Source organism: Orussus abietinus, unplaced genomic scaffold, assembly GCF_000612105.2.
Source record: "Orussus abietinus isolate OABI.00-Male unplaced genomic scaffold, Oabi_2.0 scaffold101, whole genome shotgun sequence".
In the NCBI taxonomy this organism is placed as follows: domain Eukaryota; kingdom Metazoa; phylum Arthropoda; class Insecta; order Hymenoptera; family Orussidae; genus Orussus; species Orussus abietinus.
In genome coordinates this window covers 279,752-299,014 of record NW_019394361.1, presented here as the reverse complement: position 1 = coordinate 299,014, position 19,263 = coordinate 279,752, and the positions used below count along the sequence as shown (strand labels likewise).

Below are 19,263 nucleotides of genomic sequence, written 5' to 3'. Positions count from 1 at the left end.
GACCATAATAAGGCTTAGAAATGGTATCACAGTTGCATTCAGAGTTCACTATGTAAAGGGCGTTGGATACAAAAGCAAAAAAGTTTATGGCCGCACATTTGTGTAAAAAGGTTTATATCTATCATACTGATATATAAACAATAATTTAAATACATAAAAAATAATTATAGTTCTTCGTGATTTGTGGAGGTCGATGATCTTTCTGGTGGAAAACCCCAAAAGTATGTAGGATATCCTTTGACCTCCCTTTCTCTTGAGACAAAGGCAGAAAATGAAGATATGCAGTTGCCTATAAAATAATTTGCTCTTCCAAGAATAGCAAGATCTAAATGAGGGGATACCGGCTCATCTTGTTTATGTACACTGACCTAATAATTGGAAATATTCATAGAAGTGTAATTACATAAATGAAACAAATTTTAATAATAGACTCGGACTTTTTCTAGTTTCTTACAGCATAACGTAAATATGATAAACAATATTTTTCTCTAGCTACTTATTTCTAAAAATTTTTATTTTATTGTATACTTTTTAAATAGAATAAGAATAAATAAGCAATTTGTGAAGACAATTCCAACAACAATTAAAAATGAATGTTATTTACCTTCATTCTTGACAGAGCTTTCGTTAATTCTTTAATCATATAATTACTGTCTGATGCAACAAATACGGATTTAATATCATTGCCATTTCGAATAACACGTTTCAGATGACGTATTATTAAATCAGTTGGTGGCAAACACATCGAAACAGTGGCTTTACCACGCTCATTTCGGTAACCCAAACATTGAGGAGCAGCAAATAAATTTGGAGTGTTAGATATGAACTCACAGGCTCGAGCCTAAAAAGAAGATGGAATGTAGAATGCTACGTAATGAATCAAGTCATGTATGAAACAAAAAAATGTATTACCCAATCAATTCCATTGCGCAAATGTATACCTATAAATCCACCCTTCGGTAAATTCTCTTTTATGAAAGATTCTGCTTTCTTAAGCATATCAAAATTCCACTCCAAATACTTATGAAGTTTCTTGTTCTCCAATTGAACCGGAAAACTAGCAGGAGCACCAGTAAATGCTATAACAGGCCATTTTGTTGAAGAATACCTTTTCTGCCATTGCACCGCCATATCAGTATGATATACATCATAATGCAGGGGTCCGTAAAACTCGGATCCTATAAAATCAATATTGAAAGTATCCCAGAAAGGTCCAAATGGATTGCCATCTTTTGCATTGCAGGATCCATTTTTCCGTACCGAATAGCAAAATGCTGCAACAAGATAAAAATAATGTGTAATTTAAGTGGTACAGACAAGCCTTTCCGGTTTACCTATAGTCTTTGTATTGGATAGTACTGGAAGTACTCTATTATTTGAAAAAGTTATATAACGATCTGTTGCTACTGTTTTTGTTACAATATTATTGGGGGTATGTTAAATGTAATACACAGCCTCGATACTTACTAATATTATTTGTTAATATTATTAAGGTATTACATGGAAATTCCTGTAGTAATACTTTGAATGTCAACACCTCAATAACATTAAATGTTACTACTTAATTACAGAATAGCACCACCAGTTAATGACATGCAATCATTTTGACTATGCAGAATGAATGCAGTACTGAATAAAAATATTAAAAGATTGCCTTACTTATATTTTAGTAGTTGACATTACCAATCCAGAATTGTTTAGCTTATACAAGTTAAATTTATCTTACATGTATACTTCTTACGTAAATAGATACAACTTACATATTCTTTCAGCAGGTGGCCATATTATAGGAGAGATCTCGCGCATGAAATGGTTCATTAACAACACTTTGTGAAACTCATGCAAACGTGATACATTGAAATAAGTATCGAAAGGAACTTGAATCTGTAAAACAAAAAATGCATTGAAAATTGTAAAAGTCTACTTTGAATAATGGCTATCAGAATTGTAATAGTAACCGATTTTATCTCTCCAGTACGATATTCTACCCATGGTGGCAGAACTAATGTACGATTCAATGCTTTAGCAAATCCTAAAGCTCCTAGGAAATGGTCAGCTTGATTACCAAAACGGCCTAAAAGAAAAATCATATTAGTAGTTTAATATACTATTTCAAAGTAAGAACCTTAATAAATTAAATTTTTGGTCAATTATAAACTTACCCATGCACGGGCAATAAACAATGTACCCATTGTTGTCGATATCAAAACTATTACAGCATATTTCATTGATATTAAATAAAATAATGCTACATAACAGAAACCATATCATATTTGCTAAATAAATCTAATTTGTAGTAGTTTTTTGTGATTGTTATGGAACAGTTTATTGATCTCTGAAGCAATGTTATTTTCTTCTTTCTCTTTTTCGGATTAAACTTAACAAATGAACCATATATGTAAATTCGATCGAGTCTTGCGGGTTGGATATGAAATTAAACGTATTGATCGCCTTTTAATGAAAATGTAGTTAGACAGTGCATAGATAATTTCTCCTTTAATTCTAGAAATAATTAATAAAAACAATACATTATAGAAACTTGCATTGACAGAGTAGTGTATTAATTGGCATGGATACATTAATTCATCAGTAACCTGTCACGTTCGTCAAATATAAACCATATTTCTCACTGTATTATGTGTATATGTATTTGTCTTTAATTCACATTTTAAAATAAAACATTACTTGATAAATACTTTTCGGCCCTATACAAATAACACAATAACTATTATTTTGAGACAGAAACTTTATTGTTTATTTAAAAGCTACGACAAACATGTAGATGTAAAAAATATGCCATCAGAAATACTATTTCTTCAAATTACTCAGTGAATATTTAGGGGTTATTCTTGACGTCAATTGATCGTCAGAACGCGAGCATTCCTATTTACTGTATATTCAGAGATGAGTTGGAAGATTGCTCACGGGCCGGGTCGGGCGACCGGTCCTGTGCTGCCCCCTGGGCGGAGGATGTGGACGGCTAACGCACTTACCATCTGATACCCCCAATGGCGGCCCAATTCAGGGAATCCTCATCTCTGTGTTAACAAACGTCGATTAACATCTTTTAACATCTCTTACCAACAAGTCCACTGAAGTCCACCAAGAAAACTCTCAGCTCATCTCTAATGATACGAAGTTACATCTTTCAATAATACCGATTATTTTACAATTCATTGTAGTGTTTATTAAATATAGCCATATAAAATGATAGATAATTTTTTCATACATTGAGTCTTGTAAAGTTATGTTACCAAGTTTCTTCAATTTTAATTTCTGTTTACATATAAGTAAACAATAACGTTGACGCAATAGTCTGCAGTAGCTGAAACGAAAATTAGCGTATTTGTTAGTGTAAAGCCTTTTTATAAATCGTGAAGAGGGAGGTGTAACAATTTTTTTGATGCATGTCTTACAAGAATAACAGCAGTCGTGAAGCTAATGATCCTATACACCTTTCCAAAGTAATAGATTTCCGTTTTTATAGATGGCAAGCACCCTGAGCGATGAGTATTCCACGGTGTAGGAGATTCAGTACAGATAGTATACCTAAAAACCAGTTGCTAGTATGCAGATGATCTTCAAAAATAAAACTAACTTGTTTACTTGAACTTATTGGGTGCAGTAGGTTCAATCCTGCTTTCTTTGCAGCACGTTTCAGGGAGTTGACAGGTGTACGAATCTAAGATGTTTTCACCGGAAGTGATGTTCTTCGAAGCAACCTGTTCTTTTCGGCACCAATCAAGGTATCCATGTACCCCGCAACATTTGAACTTAAATATCATAAATATTGTTAATGACTGTAAATACAAGGTGTTTCGAAGCTGATTTCGCAAGTCTTATCAAGTGATTAAATGATACATTAATTTATAGCCATTTCACCGTTGTGTGAAGTCATCATTAAAATCTTATGCTAACAAATATGTACTTTCATTTATAATGCATCGAAAGGAACAGTACCGTCTCGTGGAAGTGATCCCAAATATCCACGGTAGAAGGATCTACTTTTGGCTGGATAAATGACAACATAGAAGACTCCGCATCCAGGATAACTTTGGCTTGTGCAGAAGTTTGCAGAAATGGGATGGAGATCATAACTGCAGCCATCAGCAAGGTGCAACCTGCATGCTGCAAGAAAACATTTCTCTTACTTAGCAAAGTATTCTCATTTGAAATAAAAATGCTCACCAAGGCCATTTTTCTAGGACCGCGGTGAACGAAGCAAAGTCCAGCCGTACTCAAGGTCATCAGAAGAAAAGCTACTACGTACAAGGAGGACAACGATGACACATAAATCCTCCATTTCATGACGACCAATATTGTTTCTTTATAAATCGTCAGCGCAACTGCAGCACCAAAGAATATGACACCTGCCACCTGAGTCAGGATACACACTACTAAATTTTAGTTTTACACCGATTAGCCTTTTGGGCTGAAATAGTTACCAATGCGATGCAATTAAGAATCACGTAGATTAAGCGAAAGTTGTAGTAATACATTGTACGGACAAGGTAGAACCTTCGGCTACTGCTTCTTCCTATATCTGAGGAAGTTGGCTCAACAATTACCGACTGATTATCCACCTTCATTTCTGGAGTCGAAGCCGTTCCACTTCTGGGCCAGGTAGAATTGATTACTGGGCATTGTTAATTTTCAAAGTGACCGATTAGACAGGAAAATCCTGGGGATTATTTATTTTTAGGGCACTAAATGCCTCTTGGAACGTACGAGCCGGAAGTGCCGTGGACCTGGACTTCCGTACCGATTTATTGAGTCCCCACTTCAAGTCCTCCTCCTTTCTTAAGGGAGAATAATGACTTGTGGGAGACTTCTGCCTGCTTTTCGGATTCTGGCTCGAAGAGGGTAGAATTTTTTGCAACTGTACGGCAGAAAATGTACTAATAAAAGCAACTGCTGTCACAAGATAATAAAACTTTGTTATCCCACTTCATAATAAGGTAGAGAATAAAATAAAATAAGAAAATGAATCAATCGGCGAATTGATTAATATTAATATATAAACTGACTTGGCGACCGAGTCTAGGCGACCTTGCACCGATTGGAAATCCGCGATTGTTCCTTCGTTCCAAATCCTCGTTAAAAAGGCTTTGTGAACAAAACATTATTATACTTTTTTTTTTCTTTTTTACCAATGTCTTCATATTTACGTTTTAATGAAATCTACTTACGCTCGCTTCTGTAAGGCGACATTACTTTTAGTACTTGGCGGAAAGTCCGAATCTTCGGTAAAGATTCTGGAATATATTAATTATATATCTTGTTAATTAAAAATGTAATCGTCAGAGATACGTTTCACGTGAAAGGCGTGAATCGTAAACATATTTCATTGGGTTAAGGGTTAATACTATGAACGATATCACCTTGTCAAAGCACCACTAGCCACTTCTTCGGGGGATAATACTTGGTCCTCGGATTTAAAGGACACTTCCGCTAAAGAGGGAGTCAAATCATCTTGCGAATCATCGCTATCGCCTGTCGTTGTCTCGGTACTCGAGCTCGATGAGCTGCTAGACATTTCCGCCTCGTATTTGATTTCGCTTGTTTAGGCGTGGCTTGAAAAAGTCAGAAATCAAGGAATACCGGCTTTCCTCAGATGCGTAGAGAAAAAAAAAAGAGAGAGAAAACTTCCACAGCCTGCTAGGTTCTTAAACATCCTTTGCTGCGCCTCGGTTAGAGAATGATTACATTGAGTCTTCGAGCCATTTCTGAAATGACAATAAGAAGCGTTAAAATAAAACTCGCGACTCATGTAGCCACATACTGCCTATATTTTCAATAACATCGTAAACATCACGGAAGGTATAAAACCATTCGAGTATTCTTTGCGAAGAGTCGATGGACTCTTTCTTGCCGAAATTAGGGAATCGGTCCAATAGCGTTTCAATCGAGAATAAAGTCTCGGTGAAATGCCGACTGAACTTATTATCGTTCCCAGTCCAGTAACTATTAAAGGCGCTCACCACTCCAGCGATTTTGCAGGGCCTCACGGGGTATTTCTAAACCGATCGAGCTTAACGAGTGCTCATATCGAAGATGAAATGTTGACCTGTGTTTATATGGGAGCGATTTTCGATAAGTGGTCATTATCATATAAAAAAGTGCAACGACATAATTTCAATGCCATTTTACCGACGCCTAGTCCAGAGGCGTCTAGCCGTTGTGTGAGTTGTATACGTGCAAAATACACACACATTTTTCGCCCGTTGCTAAACACTGCCCATTATGCGTCGCGTCTCCCTCATCCGAGCGAGAAAGCACGTTTTGGTTACCTCCCATCGAATTCGATGCTAGTGCCATCTAGCGGTGGAAGTCATCGTCCCCACTTGGTGGTGAACGCCGTTAATACAATAAATTTCAGTCGCACTCAAGGACGGACTCGACTGCCTCGTACACCAATCGCGCACATTTGAATTTAACTTTCACGATCACGTAGGCCAGAAGACGTTCTTCGGCAATCAGGAGATATTTACAGTGCATGATTCCTCTAATCAGCTATCAATGGAACTATCGTACTTAATCTTAAATACAGTGGCACAATGTGTATTGCTAGTACCTAGAATACTCTGCGGAATTGCGCCCGAGCCTCGCATTTGCGATCCTTATCATCAAAGATTAATCAATGGATCGATTGTAATTAATATCACGTATATATAATACTCATATATTGCTAGCCAAGCGTGAAAACAGATATTTGCCGTTTGATTTGTACACATTATGGGCGAGGTGCCCTATTTCTTTTTAATATCGTTCGGGCATTGCCCATAACGTATTATTATAGTACATCTAGTAGAATTAACTCAACCAGCTTCCGACTTATGAAAAATTGGTAGCGCACGCGCAGAAGGAAGCTAGGCTTCATTGAAACGTAATCTTGAAACTGTTTTCATCGCTCACCTAGCAATTTAATATTACATTTAGGATATTTTAATGCGTCGTCCTTGTAATCGGAATTACGACTTTTCGGGTGAGAATTTCTGTAGTTCCTTTTTTATGGCGGCGATCAACGGTACCGCGGGGTCTTCCGGTGGCAGCTGGGGGTCCACCAGGATGCGATGAGTGTCGACTTCCGGGAGATTGGGCCGGTGGAAGGGCCCGGCACTCAGGGGCCGCGAGCCCCAGGCCCCGCGCGGATGTGGACCGGAGTTTCCGGTTTCCGGAATCGTTTCCTGGATTCCACTTCGCGGCAATGACGTCCTTGGCCGGGTTTTCGTCTCGGACGTGGGAGTGGCCACCGGGCTGAACAAGTTCGACAATTGGCCCATTATTACAACCGTGTCACGTCATACGCAATCGAATATAACGAATACGTAGAGAGAATGTCATACTGTAAATAGAAACCTACGTTTCCCCGATGTGAAATTCTCGGTAATTTTGGAATTGCAGCCAAGGCTTTTGGAAATGTTCGACAATTGGTGCCTTTTGTGAACATCTTATGATGATATGAAAGACGCTGAGAAGTTTAATCGGAGTCGAGAAATTAAAATTCATCTATACCCTTTTTGGTGGTAACGTCATTTTGAATACTAAAGTGGTAATATAAGCTGGCGCGTCCCGTTACCGGCATTTATATTTATGTCGGAGTCTTTTACAGTCTACGTTGATAATTATACGAACCGAAGCGTTCCATATGTAATTTCGGTAACGTAACGACTAAGAGAAGGAAATATCGAAAACGTGCACGGGCCACGCCATGTTGGTTCTAGTCCATGATAAATAAAGAAATTTATTATGAAAAATAAAATTTCCTGAGTTTCAGGACCTACTTTAGAGCCTCCATATTTACCTGGTAATATTTGAAACGAATCGATACACCCAATTCGGAGAATACTCTCCTCAACGATTGGACCTCTCATATATGTACAGGCATTCTTTCATATCACCTTATGGGTAATGTAGTTTACCACGTTTATGCAGAAAGCGCAGCACACCTGACATTTGCCGATCTTCCTCTGGCCTCGGGTAGGACCGTGTTACGTTCCGGGGAACACGTCGAAGAGGGTGGACGAGAAGGAGCCACGTCTCTGGATTTTGCATCTCGGCTTCCAAACAGACTGAAAGAGTCCTCCAGTAGCTCGTGGAGCCTTCTTCTGGCACGTCCAACAGGGCCCCGGATATTCGGAGGGTCGACGTCCGTCTCCGAAGTCGTATCTAGCAAATAATACGGCAATTTACGTCAGGAACGCTTCTTTGATTCTGATTTTATCGAACGCGAATGACAGGAAAATCGTACCATCGAGCGCTCGTTGTCTTCTGAGGTCCCAGACGATGGGCCCAAGTACTCCAGGGTCTCTCGTTGCGCTGGGTGTCTTCGTTAAGAATCTCTCGTCCCTCTTCCCAGGATCGGTGGTCCTGCGCGGCACATCCGGGGAATCCATTTCCATGTCAAGGTGTCTGATCTGAAATTAACAAGTTTATATACTTTTCCACTCCTCCGCAAATACCCTAAGAAAAAAAGATTAGTTGACTGAAATAAACATATATTGCTGGTACACATTGTTGCCTGAATCATATATAATTCGGAGGAACAACTAATTTGTTGAGAAGAGATTTTATTGAATTTCCTTTACTCTTTCTGACACTTCTTTGGACGTATGTGATCGCAGGATTTTATTGTAACAATGCATATTTCATTGAGTCAACCAACTTTTTTCTGTTTTCTTTTTTTTGTTCGGTGTACTGATTCTGCGGTTGTACCACCGTAAGGAAACTAATCCTGAATTAGTGCAAAGGTATATGATTATTTTTGAATACCCTGGGAATATTTTCACAGAGTATATTCACCCGGTGAAAGACGGATACCGTTAAAAAGTGAATAGCGAACGTAAAATTATTATCTTTTACCACCACAGGCTCTAAAACCCTGGACAATGGTTCCACGGTTCGCATGGTGGGAAACTGCTTGCAAGATGGCATCGAGAGGTAAGAACGGGGCGAGACCAGGTCCTCTTCTTGCACACGGCCATTTTCCGGGTTTTCTACATTTTCCAGTCGACCTCTTATCGTATCCGTCCTCCCGACTCTGCCCATCGTGTCCACGGAATCGGGTGTTCTTGGACGATCGCCCATACTCGCTCTGCTCACTCTCTGATGCTCGATTCTACATAACAGAAAAAGAAATAACAGAAAAGTATCATTAGTAACGTTTTGCAATTTTAACCGTTTTACAAGTCTACCTATGTAAAATCCTTGCTACACCCACCGGTCTATATCATACCGAATTTGATATAAATCGTAGTATTAAAAATTAATACATATACGTGGTTTATTCTACAAACGTGGGGTGGTACTAGAGAGTATTGCGTTTATACTATGAAATAAAAAAAAAAAACATATTAATGTTTAATGAATGAGGGGTGAACTTGGGGTTAGTTTAAAAGTCAGAGCAAACGGAAGTGAAAAGGAGCCAGGAACGGGAAGAGTACCTGGGCTTCCTTATCCGGGCGTAATATTCCTGAGCGTTCCATGAAGCCGAGGTCCTTTCTCTGCGGGGTTCCTCTTCGTCCTCGCTGGAGAGGTCCTGCAGCTCGTCGATCACGCTATCGGGAGTGATCGGAGACAACGGCGTCCTGGACTGACTTCCGGGAGTATGCCTCCGGCTGGTACGCTCCGTCTGTGGATAAAAAGGGACGTTTCTTTTACATTTCCTGGTAGACACGTTGTCTCGTTATAATCGATATCACCCAGGACGTTCATTCCCTTGAAACGCGGTCGATGCACCTGTACACGCAATGCCAAAGTGCTCTCAGAAAATAATTCAAGTCAAACCACGATAATGGAATCGACTACATCAATTTGTCTTTTCTTTTTTAACATAATAAAAAATACCCCCCTCATTGAATCAACATACGCAGGACTAAACGAGAAATTGTATAACTCACTGAAATACATTTTTGTTTAATAAACTTGAGACTTATGGGCATTTTTTTTAAGGATAAAAATTTTCAAGGAAAATTCCCTTTGCACGTTGGAACCGAGACCTCCTCAAAGCAAGCGTGGTTTTTTCGTTTCGGCCGGATTAGATATATTCCTTTGAGTAATTTCTTTTTCTATTATTTAAATAGAAAAAAAAAACAGCTCTCGATTAGGTTGCTCAGGTGAGCGACCGGATTAGGGTTCCCTCTCATGCCGATGGTCGCTCCCCGTTTCGGCTGGTATGATGCGATTGTCTTTTCGCGCCGACACGCGATGTCTCACGAGCCTTATCCAATACCGTAGCAACTGAGTAATACCGTGCGTTAACATCAACGTTAACATTAACATCAACATTAACCCCCACCATACCAGGAGTCGCTCGGTTCCGAAATGGGCGTCCCTCGTGCCGGCACGCGAGAGCTCGCCCATTTCTTCGGCGCTCCTCCGTTTCCGGGGAATCCCGAGTAATTACTAAATTCTAAATTATTCGAGTAAACAGCTGTACCGGAGGTATCGGGTACCACGAAACAGCGAGAATACGAAATTAACCCCGAGCAACGATCGGAGCTACCCTAACTTCGGTCTCCGAGGTGTATCCCACGTTGTCGAGACCCGGGCTCGTGGACGCGTATCCTGGGTCCTTCTTCAGGATGCTCTGGGGCGGAGGAGCGGAAACCGCGCTCTGGGCCCGTTTCCTTTTGGCGAGATGGATGAGACCCGCCAAAACGAATGCTAGGAGGATCAGGGCGGCTCCTGCTGCACCCACAAACAGCCAAGCGTCTCTTTTCCTCGAGAGAGCCAGGGGATGTGTTTCCTTCAGATAGGCTGAAATCCAAGCCGATGGTCAAGAAATAGATCAACGGATATCTTGAAATTCTCCCTGCGCTGAAAACAACCAATGGGAATTATACGTACATTTTCACACCCTACATAACTGGTTTTACATAAAAAAAAAAAAAAAAAAAGAGAAAGAAACACGTAAAATGGAAAAATTACAAATCAGAAAATGACTTAATAACTTTACGTATGGGTTACCATATGAAACCCATCAATATTATCACCGATTGTAAGATTACCCTCGAAATGTACATGTTTAATGTAGACCAATTATACATTTTACATGTAAAATTACCCTCTGTATGTGATATTACTCTTTATGTTTACGCGTTTACATCAAACGTACGCCTAAAATGCATTCTTTGGGTAAATTTAGATACCGAATGCGAGATTATATGGACAATGTCATTTTACGTTATTAATAGTGGCATGAAAATAAGCAATTATTTAGGGTGTAAATTTACGTGGGAAATTTTTTTTTTTTTTTCCTCAAAGTGTGCATCCGATCGCGTACTCACGTTCACTTTGGACGATGACTGGAGCCCCGAGCTCGAGCGCGACTTCCTGCTCGGATAGCAGGGCCATGTCCTTGGCCGCGGTGGCCGCGGGAACCGGCTTCCCACCGAGATGGACGGAATAAACGAGCCTGGTGGCACCGCCCTCGGTCACGCTGGTGTTTTGCATCCTGACTTGCACCGCGCCGACGTCCAGACTCCTGAGCTTGGACCTGCTCGCGTTCGAGGACGCGGACAAACCCGTCGAGGGATTGGCGAAATCCTTCGAAAGGGAGAAAAATGGGGACAGGGGGTCCGCACCTCTCCTTCGCACGCTCGACTGGGAATTAAATTTAGGTTCCGTGGAGTTCCTGGTCGCTGGAACCTCCGTGACGTTCTCCACCGGTTCCCCTTCATCCGCAGGACTTCGAGCTACCAGTCTCGATGATCGGATGTTTCGATCGACGGAATCGTATCCATTATCGACATCCTCTTCAGGTATAAGCGTTGTTTCCGTCTCGTCGGTCCGTTGATCCTTTGCGAGTCTTCCGGGTCGCGAGCGCCTCGTCGAGGTCCTCGAGGTGGACTCCGTGGGTGAAATTATCGGGTCCTTGGATCCGAATGATGGAGAGGACTCCGAGTTATTGGTCGATCTCAGAAACTGGAATGATATACCATGGGGATTAGGTTTTTGAATTTCGAAAACTCGTTTAGGCGTGGTAAAGTTTCATGCCTCCTCGAGGTCCTTCCAGGTCGGTTTCCCTCCCGTTCCTCGGCGAGCCGCTCTTCGGCTTCTCGGGTCCATCGGCAAAAGTCCGAGGTGTCGTTGCTGTTGCCTCGAAAACGCAGCTCGGTATAAACGAGCCAAGCGAAGCTCGACTTTTGGTGGTACCGTTTCCCCAGCTCTAAGCACGGTCAAGAGCCAATACCTGGAGAACACCTCGCAAGATCAGCAATGGATTATAATCTAGCTTTACAGCGATATAAAATATGGAAATTAGACGTGCCACAAGTAGCACGTCTTCGCTCTTGAACGTCTTGAAGGATCTTTCTAAAACGGGGACTTCTAAAGTGCAATGCCTTATTGACCCAGTCGTGTAAAAGTAATATACTTAATGCAGTCATATATAAGAAGCATAAGAAATAAATTCTCTCGTGTATGTGTAATTAATTCGACATGAATTACCTAGGTCCAGGGTCGTCTCCGATCAGGACGCCAATGTCTTGGTCGACTTCCTCCAGAGTAGGAGTGGGCTCGATGCAGGACGCGCATCCTGGAACACGGGGTTCCTCGGTGCTCTTCCCAGGCTCTTCTTTCTCTCCCTCTGGTAGATAAATCGTCGCCGTGTGGTGAATCGTCCTGGTCTCGTAGAGCGTCAATGTTTGGTCCGGGTCCAGCCATGGTGGCGCGTCCTCTGCGCCCGTCCAGAAGAAGTCCTGCAGGTGAACTCGCCGGCCCGGCAGGTGCTCGATCAGGACGACCTCGTCCTCTGAACGAACAATATTTTCCGCCTCTCACTTCCTTTTCTTCCTCGTGTATTAATTCATTATTATATCGAACCGATATTTTCGACGTAAAATACGTATTATATTTCACGAAGATACATATAGGGAATTCGAGAAAACTTGTGCACAGACGCGCTTTGAAAAAAATTAAATAGGCAATTGAAATAAATGTTTAACCCCTTAACTTGTGCACACTCGAGATAATTCGAGCGGCGTTGTATTTTATGCTACTATAATATTTTCACCCTCGAATATAATCGAGAATTTTATTTTTTTCCCAAGACAATGTTCTAGTGTTTTTTTTACTTAAACAAATTGATTTTTTTGGTCGGTTTTTTTTAAATCTGTGCGTTAAGGGGTTAAAAATAAAGGAAGTGGCACCATTTCAAACTCTAGCTTTATTTTCCATACAGTCGGCATCTTAAGTAATTGATATGCTTTAAAATTCCTGTCGCATGATCGAAAATGAGTAATCGTTGCAATCGTTGCGATCTGCGATCGGCCTTAAAATATTGACAGTATATCAGCGATTTCCAACGATTTTCGGCTGATCTCCGCGTGATCTCGAGCATTAAAATCCTCAATTTCCCAAGATAATACTCCACATCTATAATTTCGGAAGACGTATTCTACGTAAAACTTGTACTACAGACGAACGCTTAGCTCTGCCGAATATTTTTTATTCAGAAATGTCCATTTCGACCCGGATGAAATTTTAGGGGATTTCGCGGAACAATTGCAAGAGACAAACGAGAAGAGAATGGCAATGGCGGCAAACATCCTGTAGAAATATTGAGGGCTCGATTGACGGTGCTGGGAATCGAAACCACAAATACGTCGAAAAAAGAAAAGCCCTTTTAAGGCGAGCCCGACGGAAAAGTCCAGGATCGCGTGTTGGCATTTTTTGGGGGTGGTTTAATCGCGATCGCGGTGGCTGGCAGTGCCACCAAGTTTCGGCACCTCCCTCGTTAGGATAGCATCCCCTCGCCACCCTTTTTCTCATCTTGCTGCTCAAGCACAGATATTTCACGGCGAGCAGGCACGTAAAATCGCGTGACGTCACGGGAAAGCCGTCAAAGCGATCACCCCTGTTTCCGAAGGATCAATTTGTCCAAGCCGGTCGATACACCCTTGTTCAGCTCGATTCCTTCTAAGCTCGACCTAGAACACGTTAGGCTCTTCCGAAATCGACTTCCCGCCAAATGACTTTATCGGCATTGCAGTCTCTCACTTTTTCCGTTCTTTCCTCACTGGGAGAGGCCTATCGCCGTTTTATCATGCAATTCGATAAGAGCAGTTGTTTGCGCCGTTAAAAAGTGAGCGCTGAGTTAAGTTGCTTGGCGGGTAAATTCAGGGTCCGTTGAATTTGCACCACGCACTAATTTAAATGAAAAACATAACAATAACAATTTATTGTAGTAATAAAATACCGGATAGAGAATACAATTTGTCAATATGAATTTGCGGTACAATCGCGTGTCCGGTTTACGCACTAAGTCCCAGTGCGGAGACAAAACATCCGAATGGTTCAAAGTCCTATTTGAGTCTAATGTCAAAAAAAATGGAAAGTTGCATTTGCGATGCACTTTCTTCCCTCTCCTCTGTCGAAAGCTAGGAAGGGATGCACTTGGGATGCTGAGCCCTGATTGGCTGACTTTAGGACAGCATTTCCCAAAGGATCGTTTTTTCCAGGTCGGCACAGACTTCCTCGAATCCTGGAGAAAGTTCGCGATGTCTGGTAGCCATACGATACCCTTTTTGAAGTGCGTCGCCATGGCAGACCCTGAAGTGGCCACTTTGAAGAACCCCCCTAATTGGTCATAAATTTCGAGTCCTTTCTCTAGTTATTTTCTAACCACGTGCAGGACACTCCTTCGAGAAAGAGTGTCTCGCATTGTCCATGGCCAAATGTTGCTCAAATGTTCTTCAGGCCGCCTCACTCCAATCAGATGGTTCAACAGCAGTTCTTCGCGAACCCGCTACAGGATTAATTTTCGTGGATTTGATTGATCGTTGAGACTTAGAAGTCTGATGCCTTAATTCGGCCCACTCGTAATTAATTCTTTCACATTTCCGAGCAGAACCTCGCTGTAGATTTATTCCAAATCGAAATAACGCTGCTTGGTAAAACTGAATCCGCCAAGATGGCCGTACACGTAACGATAAATCGTATTTTATACGATTTGTAATCCGTGCCGTTAAATCGAGTTGTATGGCGTCCACGTGTTATCCACATATCAATAAAATCTCTGTATACTGGTTTATACAAATTTACCGGTAGGTGCGTAGCCACCTTTGCTCATACGCGCCGTCACGGAGATGTACATTCATTTTTTTATGTACGCGACGTTACTGATTTTTCATTTTAGGATAATGTTCCCTATTTAACCCGAAACGCACAAGCTATCGGACCTTGATGCATCGGAGTGATTTGATATATATCGCCGGCTAGGACGAACTGGCTGCACGGTCCGCTTGCGTTTCCGGCCCGGAAGCGCCGCGGAAGTCGCATATTCCGCCGTGGAAAAACAGTGTCTCTAAACGTCTCGCCACAATATTCGGTAGTGGATCAAGCAAAAGGAATATTCCTCGAGAAAAATCCTACCAAGGTTTCCGTTCGTACCACATTTTATAATTGTACCGCAAAACGCTTAAGATAAAGTAAAACCAGGTAAAATCAGGTAAAATATAGAAAAATCAGATCATTCACCGAATAGTCGCGATCGGGGCAATTGAAGGAACACAATGAAGGCGTTACCAGAGGCACTCAATACCGTAGGTATTTTCGGGGCGTTAGTCGTGTTAAATCGATAGAAAAGCAAGTTCCTATGGTGAATGCGTGAGACCGCCATCTAATTAAACGTTCCGTCAATCACGAGTTCCCTTAAATTGGCCATTTACCTCGTCGAGCACATTCTCGTACCGTAAGAAATCATTAAAAGTGAGCGAAATCACGCCAGCGAGCAACCAAAAAGAAAGGCACCCTCAATACCAGGTTATAGTTCCGTCCATATTTACCATGCCACCTGAGGAGCACAATCGAACGAAATACGAAGACAAACTTTGACAATTACGGCGTCGCTTCGAAGGGTCGATTAGAGTTAAATTACGAATTCGCGGGTTACCGACAAATCGTTCAACAGGGTGAACCGGCAGATAAGGATATCGATCACGTAGCATTGGCACGGGCTATTCTACTTATTACTGGAAGGGAATTGCAGCACCTAGCTACAACTCGTACTATACGAAAGAAATGCACTCGAAGCTCGGTCTTACGAGTAAGTGCGCTCGGGGTCCGGGATTAAAATTAGTTTTTCTCTCCTTTTAGGGAAAAGCAGCGGACAGAAGATCAGTTTAAGGTGAAGTTAAACACATCGAGGAACTTGCTCGACGTCGGTGAAGATTTGTCTAAAAACCTACGTCGCCGACGTTCGTCTTTAAATTGACAGCTGTGTCAAATTATTTTGGGCATTGTACTAAATGGTATACTCGACATGTCGTTTTCGTACAATAATCCTAAAGAAATCGAAGAAAAACTCGAGAAATCCTCTGGATTCATGGTTTCCGAAGCCCTAATTGACGGCAGAGGGACCCCCTGCGCCATCTGTGATTTTTGTCTCAACTAAATTTTCACTTCGAGACATCGGTTTAGCGTAGAAGCGCACAAAACACTTTTTTGCCTTTACCCCGTTAAAATGCGAGTTTCTCAATTACCAGAGTATTCTAAATTGTCGTACAATTGTCCTGACCCTTTCGTTTCCCATATTAGAGCCTTCGGTAATTTTATATCGATCGAAATATGAGAGCTCAACGTCATTTTGGTTCTGGTCCGAGGTGAGCTAAAAAATCTGGATTAAAAAATCTTCATTTTGAAAGTGTCAGGACAATTCCTAGGTGCTCACGCGTCATGCGTCAAAGTTTCGGACGGTTCGATCTAATGCCCTTAAAAAAACATGTGCTACTGGAATCGATTGATTTGAGGGGGGTTTCACTTCACCTTAAGACATTCGCAACCGTTGACGTGAATTCACGTCTTTTCAAGTTCTATTCCTGTTTACCGCTGACGTGAATTCACGTCATTTTAAATTCTATCCCTGATTGCCGCAGACGTGAATTACGTCCATGATAATACACGACACAAGTTTGCGGCAACCAGTTTCGGAATTTCATTATTTTCGCCGGTACTCGGTATTTGAAACGGAAAAAATATTCCGGTCTCGAATGCGTTAAGGTGAAGTGAAACACGTCGAGGAACTTGATCAACGTCGATAAAGAAGATTTTTCTAAATGCCTACGTTGCCGACGTTTGTTTTTATATTGACAGCTGTATCGAATTACATTGAATATTGTACCAAATGGCATACTCCACCTGTCGTTTTCGTACAATAATTATAAAGAAATCGAAGTAAAACTCCAGAAATCCTCTGGATTCATGCCTTCTGGGGCCCTAATTGACTGCGGAGGGACCCCCTGCGCCATCTGTGATTTCCAGGTCAATTAAATTTTCACTCCGAGACCTCGTATTACCATCGTTTCAGCAAAGAAGCGCATACAACACTTTTTTTGCCTTTATCCCGTTCAAATGCGAGTTTATCGATTACCAGAGTGTTCTAAATTCTCGTAAAATTGTCCTGACCCTTTCGATTCTCATATCAAAGCCTTCGATAATTGTATACTGATCGAAATATCAGAGCTCGACGCCATTTTGGTTCTGGTCTGGACTGAGTTAAAACATTTTTTTGAAAAATCCAAATTTTGAATATGTCAGGACAATTCTTAGGTGATCAGGAGTGATGCGTCAAAGTTTCGGACAGTTTGGTCTAATACCCTTAAAAAAAAGTGTTGTATTCGAGTCGACTGATTTGAAGGATGTTTCATTTCACCTTAAGACTTCCAGCACTTCCGAAACCCTCTCGACACTCTTGGTGTCACGCGACCTTAATTCGTGGAGAAAAGAGCGTAATGGAAATCGCCGCAAATAGCCGCGCTCGGCCGCGACGAATCGATCCACCTGCGAGCGATAACTAACCTGCGCCTGGAGGCAGGGCCGCCTCCACCCAGAAAACCGGTATCAGGAAAAGAAGCCGAGCGATTCCAAGAGTGACAGAGACCGCGACGCAAACGAGACTGCGAAGCATCGCGGTACGCGCGCCTCGCTCTACTAGACACACCGGCGACACTTTGCGCGGGCTCGCTCCCACCCGGGTCGCCGATAAGGGCCTGCGATAAGGTAGTGGGGAACAGAGCTTACCCGGACGCATGCGCCACCCTGAACCCCGCCACGAGCGGCACGAGGCCGACCATCGCGCGGCGAGGAACTGCTTACAAATTGATAAGGAACCGGCAACGAAGGGTGGAGGAGAAGACAGCGAGAGGGAAAAAAAGGGCTACGTAACAATGAGCGACAAAAAGACCAGGGTACTGAAAATTACGGATCCAAGTTACTAACAACTATCCAAAGGAACGATCGAAAGGGAATTTCGTGTTCACGTTACCTACCGATTAACACTAGGTTTACGGGACCCGTCAATTTGACGGAATTCAAACTTCGAAAAGAAATACCGAAAAAACCGTAGCATTAATTTTAACCATTTTTGTATCGTAAATTAATCATTTCATCCAAAGAATTTGTACACGCAATTATTTTTTCCTAAGCCTTCTAATTATTAAAATCTGTATGTAGTATACCTATCTCTACGAAACCCGTCAAATTGATGGACTAGCTAATTTCATAAACAATCCATATATATTTGCCTCGTTGCAGAGAGTGTAAGGCGAAGATGAGAGTGAAAGTTTGCATTGAAAGTGGAAAGATAGAAGGATCTTCGGATAGTGAAGAGGAAAACTTCTTGAAAGGGTGTCGTAGCAAGAAAAGGATGCGCATTCTTTCTAGTTCTGACTCCGAGGATGAGAGGACGAGCATTCCAATCATTTTCGTGATAATTTTTTAAAAAAGGACTTTTTACTTATTAATAATTCATTTAAACGTAAAGCCCAGGGTTGTTTAATTCAGACTTAATTTGAATGAATCGATTTTTTAAAGAAAATGCGTGTTTTCGTTTACCCGTCAAACGGATGCTCGTAGAAACAGGTATATATAAAATGCCCGTAAACCTAGTGTTAATCACAGAAAAGTCGAAAACAAGTAGTATAAGATCCCGAGTTAACAAGAAAATTTGAGGTTTGGAGGTTGAGCTCGAGTCTTCGGGAATTGAGATGTAAGGACGTCGTAGATTTGGGGGTGAACCAAAGCAAGATATGGTACATTGTATTTTCTTTTAATTATCGTACGAACCATTACTTACAAAGCATGTTGTATGGTTGTTTTACGAAATTATCGTTATTTACTTTGATAGGTGATACGCTATGCAATAATAATAATATAACATTAATAATACATAGGTATAGCCGATATTCGATAGGCGGCGATATGAACAACACGCGAATACATGAACGGTACGTGCGAGTCTCTCTCCTCGCTCCGTATCTCTCA

The 19,263-nt window shown here is 41.5% G+C and overlaps 3 protein-coding genes across 4 annotated transcripts; all 3 read right to left on the bottom strand.

The window, feature by feature from the left end:
• Positions 1-73: 73 nt before the first annotated feature.
• Positions 74-2,867, bottom strand: LOC105696611 (GDP-fucose protein O-fucosyltransferase 1). 2 transcript variants are annotated; one of them, XM_012419210.1, is made up of 7 exons: positions 2,595-2,867; positions 2,163-2,502; positions 1,959-2,074; positions 1,761-1,884; positions 913-1,274; positions 605-841; positions 165-368 (listed from the first exon to the last, which is right to left on the bottom strand). In XM_012419210.1, exons 2-7 carry the CDS (start codon positions 2,269-2,271, stop codon positions 165-167), a joined length of 1,152 nt encoding a protein of 383 aa, XP_012274633.1. In that variant the 5' UTR covers positions 2,272-2,502; positions 2,595-2,867. The 2 variants fall into 2 exon arrangements, with proteins under 2 accessions (XP_012274631.1, XP_012274633.1); XM_012419208.2 differs by having other exon boundaries at positions 74-368; positions 2,163-2,867.
• A 170-nt stretch (positions 2,868-3,037) lies between these two features.
• LOC105696581 lies at positions 3,038-4,676 on the bottom strand. Its single transcript, XM_012419152.1, has 6 exons — positions 4,446-4,676; positions 4,189-4,377; positions 3,961-4,128; positions 3,607-3,773; positions 3,417-3,549; positions 3,038-3,325 (listed from the first exon to the last, which is right to left on the bottom strand). The coding sequence occupies exons 1-6, from the start codon at positions 4,587-4,589 to the stop codon at positions 3,281-3,283; spliced, it is 846 nt and encodes a 281-aa protein (XP_012274575.1). The 5' UTR covers positions 4,590-4,676; the 3' UTR covers positions 3,038-3,280.
• Positions 4,677-6,296: 1,620 nt separating this feature from the next.
• Positions 6,297-17,913, bottom strand: LOC105696573. The gene is given in 10 exon segments (XM_023432014.1): positions 6,297-7,257; positions 7,950-8,169; positions 8,252-8,417; positions 8,863-9,118; positions 9,444-9,631; positions 10,511-10,758; positions 11,289-11,850; positions 11,971-12,193; positions 12,451-12,754; positions 17,800-17,913. Coding segments are annotated over 10 exon segments (2,562 nt in total). The 5' UTR covers positions 17,909-17,913; the 3' UTR covers positions 6,297-6,971.
• Positions 17,914-19,263: the final 1,350 nt, after the last annotated feature.

Bases quoted from the DNA above. Each gene is read 5' to 3' on its own strand.
- LOC105696611 (XM_012419208.2), bottom strand. From the start codon at position 2,271: ATGATATGGTTTCTGTTATGTAGCATTATTTTATTTAATATCAATGAA. The intron at 1,275-1,760 runs GTAAGTTGTATC...ATCTTGTTGCAG, and splicing joins GCCACCTGCTGAAAGAATAT to CATTTTGCTATTCGGTACGG. The intron at 842-912 runs GTAATACATTTT...TCTTCTTTTTAG, and splicing joins TGCGCAATGGAATTGATTGG to GCTCGAGCCTGTGAGTTCAT.
- LOC105696581 (XM_012419152.1), bottom strand. From the start codon at position 4,589: ATGAAGGTGGATAATCAGTCGGTAATTGTTGAGCCAACTTCCTCAGAT. The intron at 4,378-4,445 runs GTAACTATTTCA...ATCCTGACTCAG, and splicing joins TTCTTAATTGCATCGCATTG to GTGGCAGGTGTCATATTCTT. The intron at 3,326-3,416 runs GTAAGACATGCA...TTTTCGTTTCAG, and splicing joins TCACGACTGCTGTTATTCTT to CTACTGCAGACTATTGCGTC.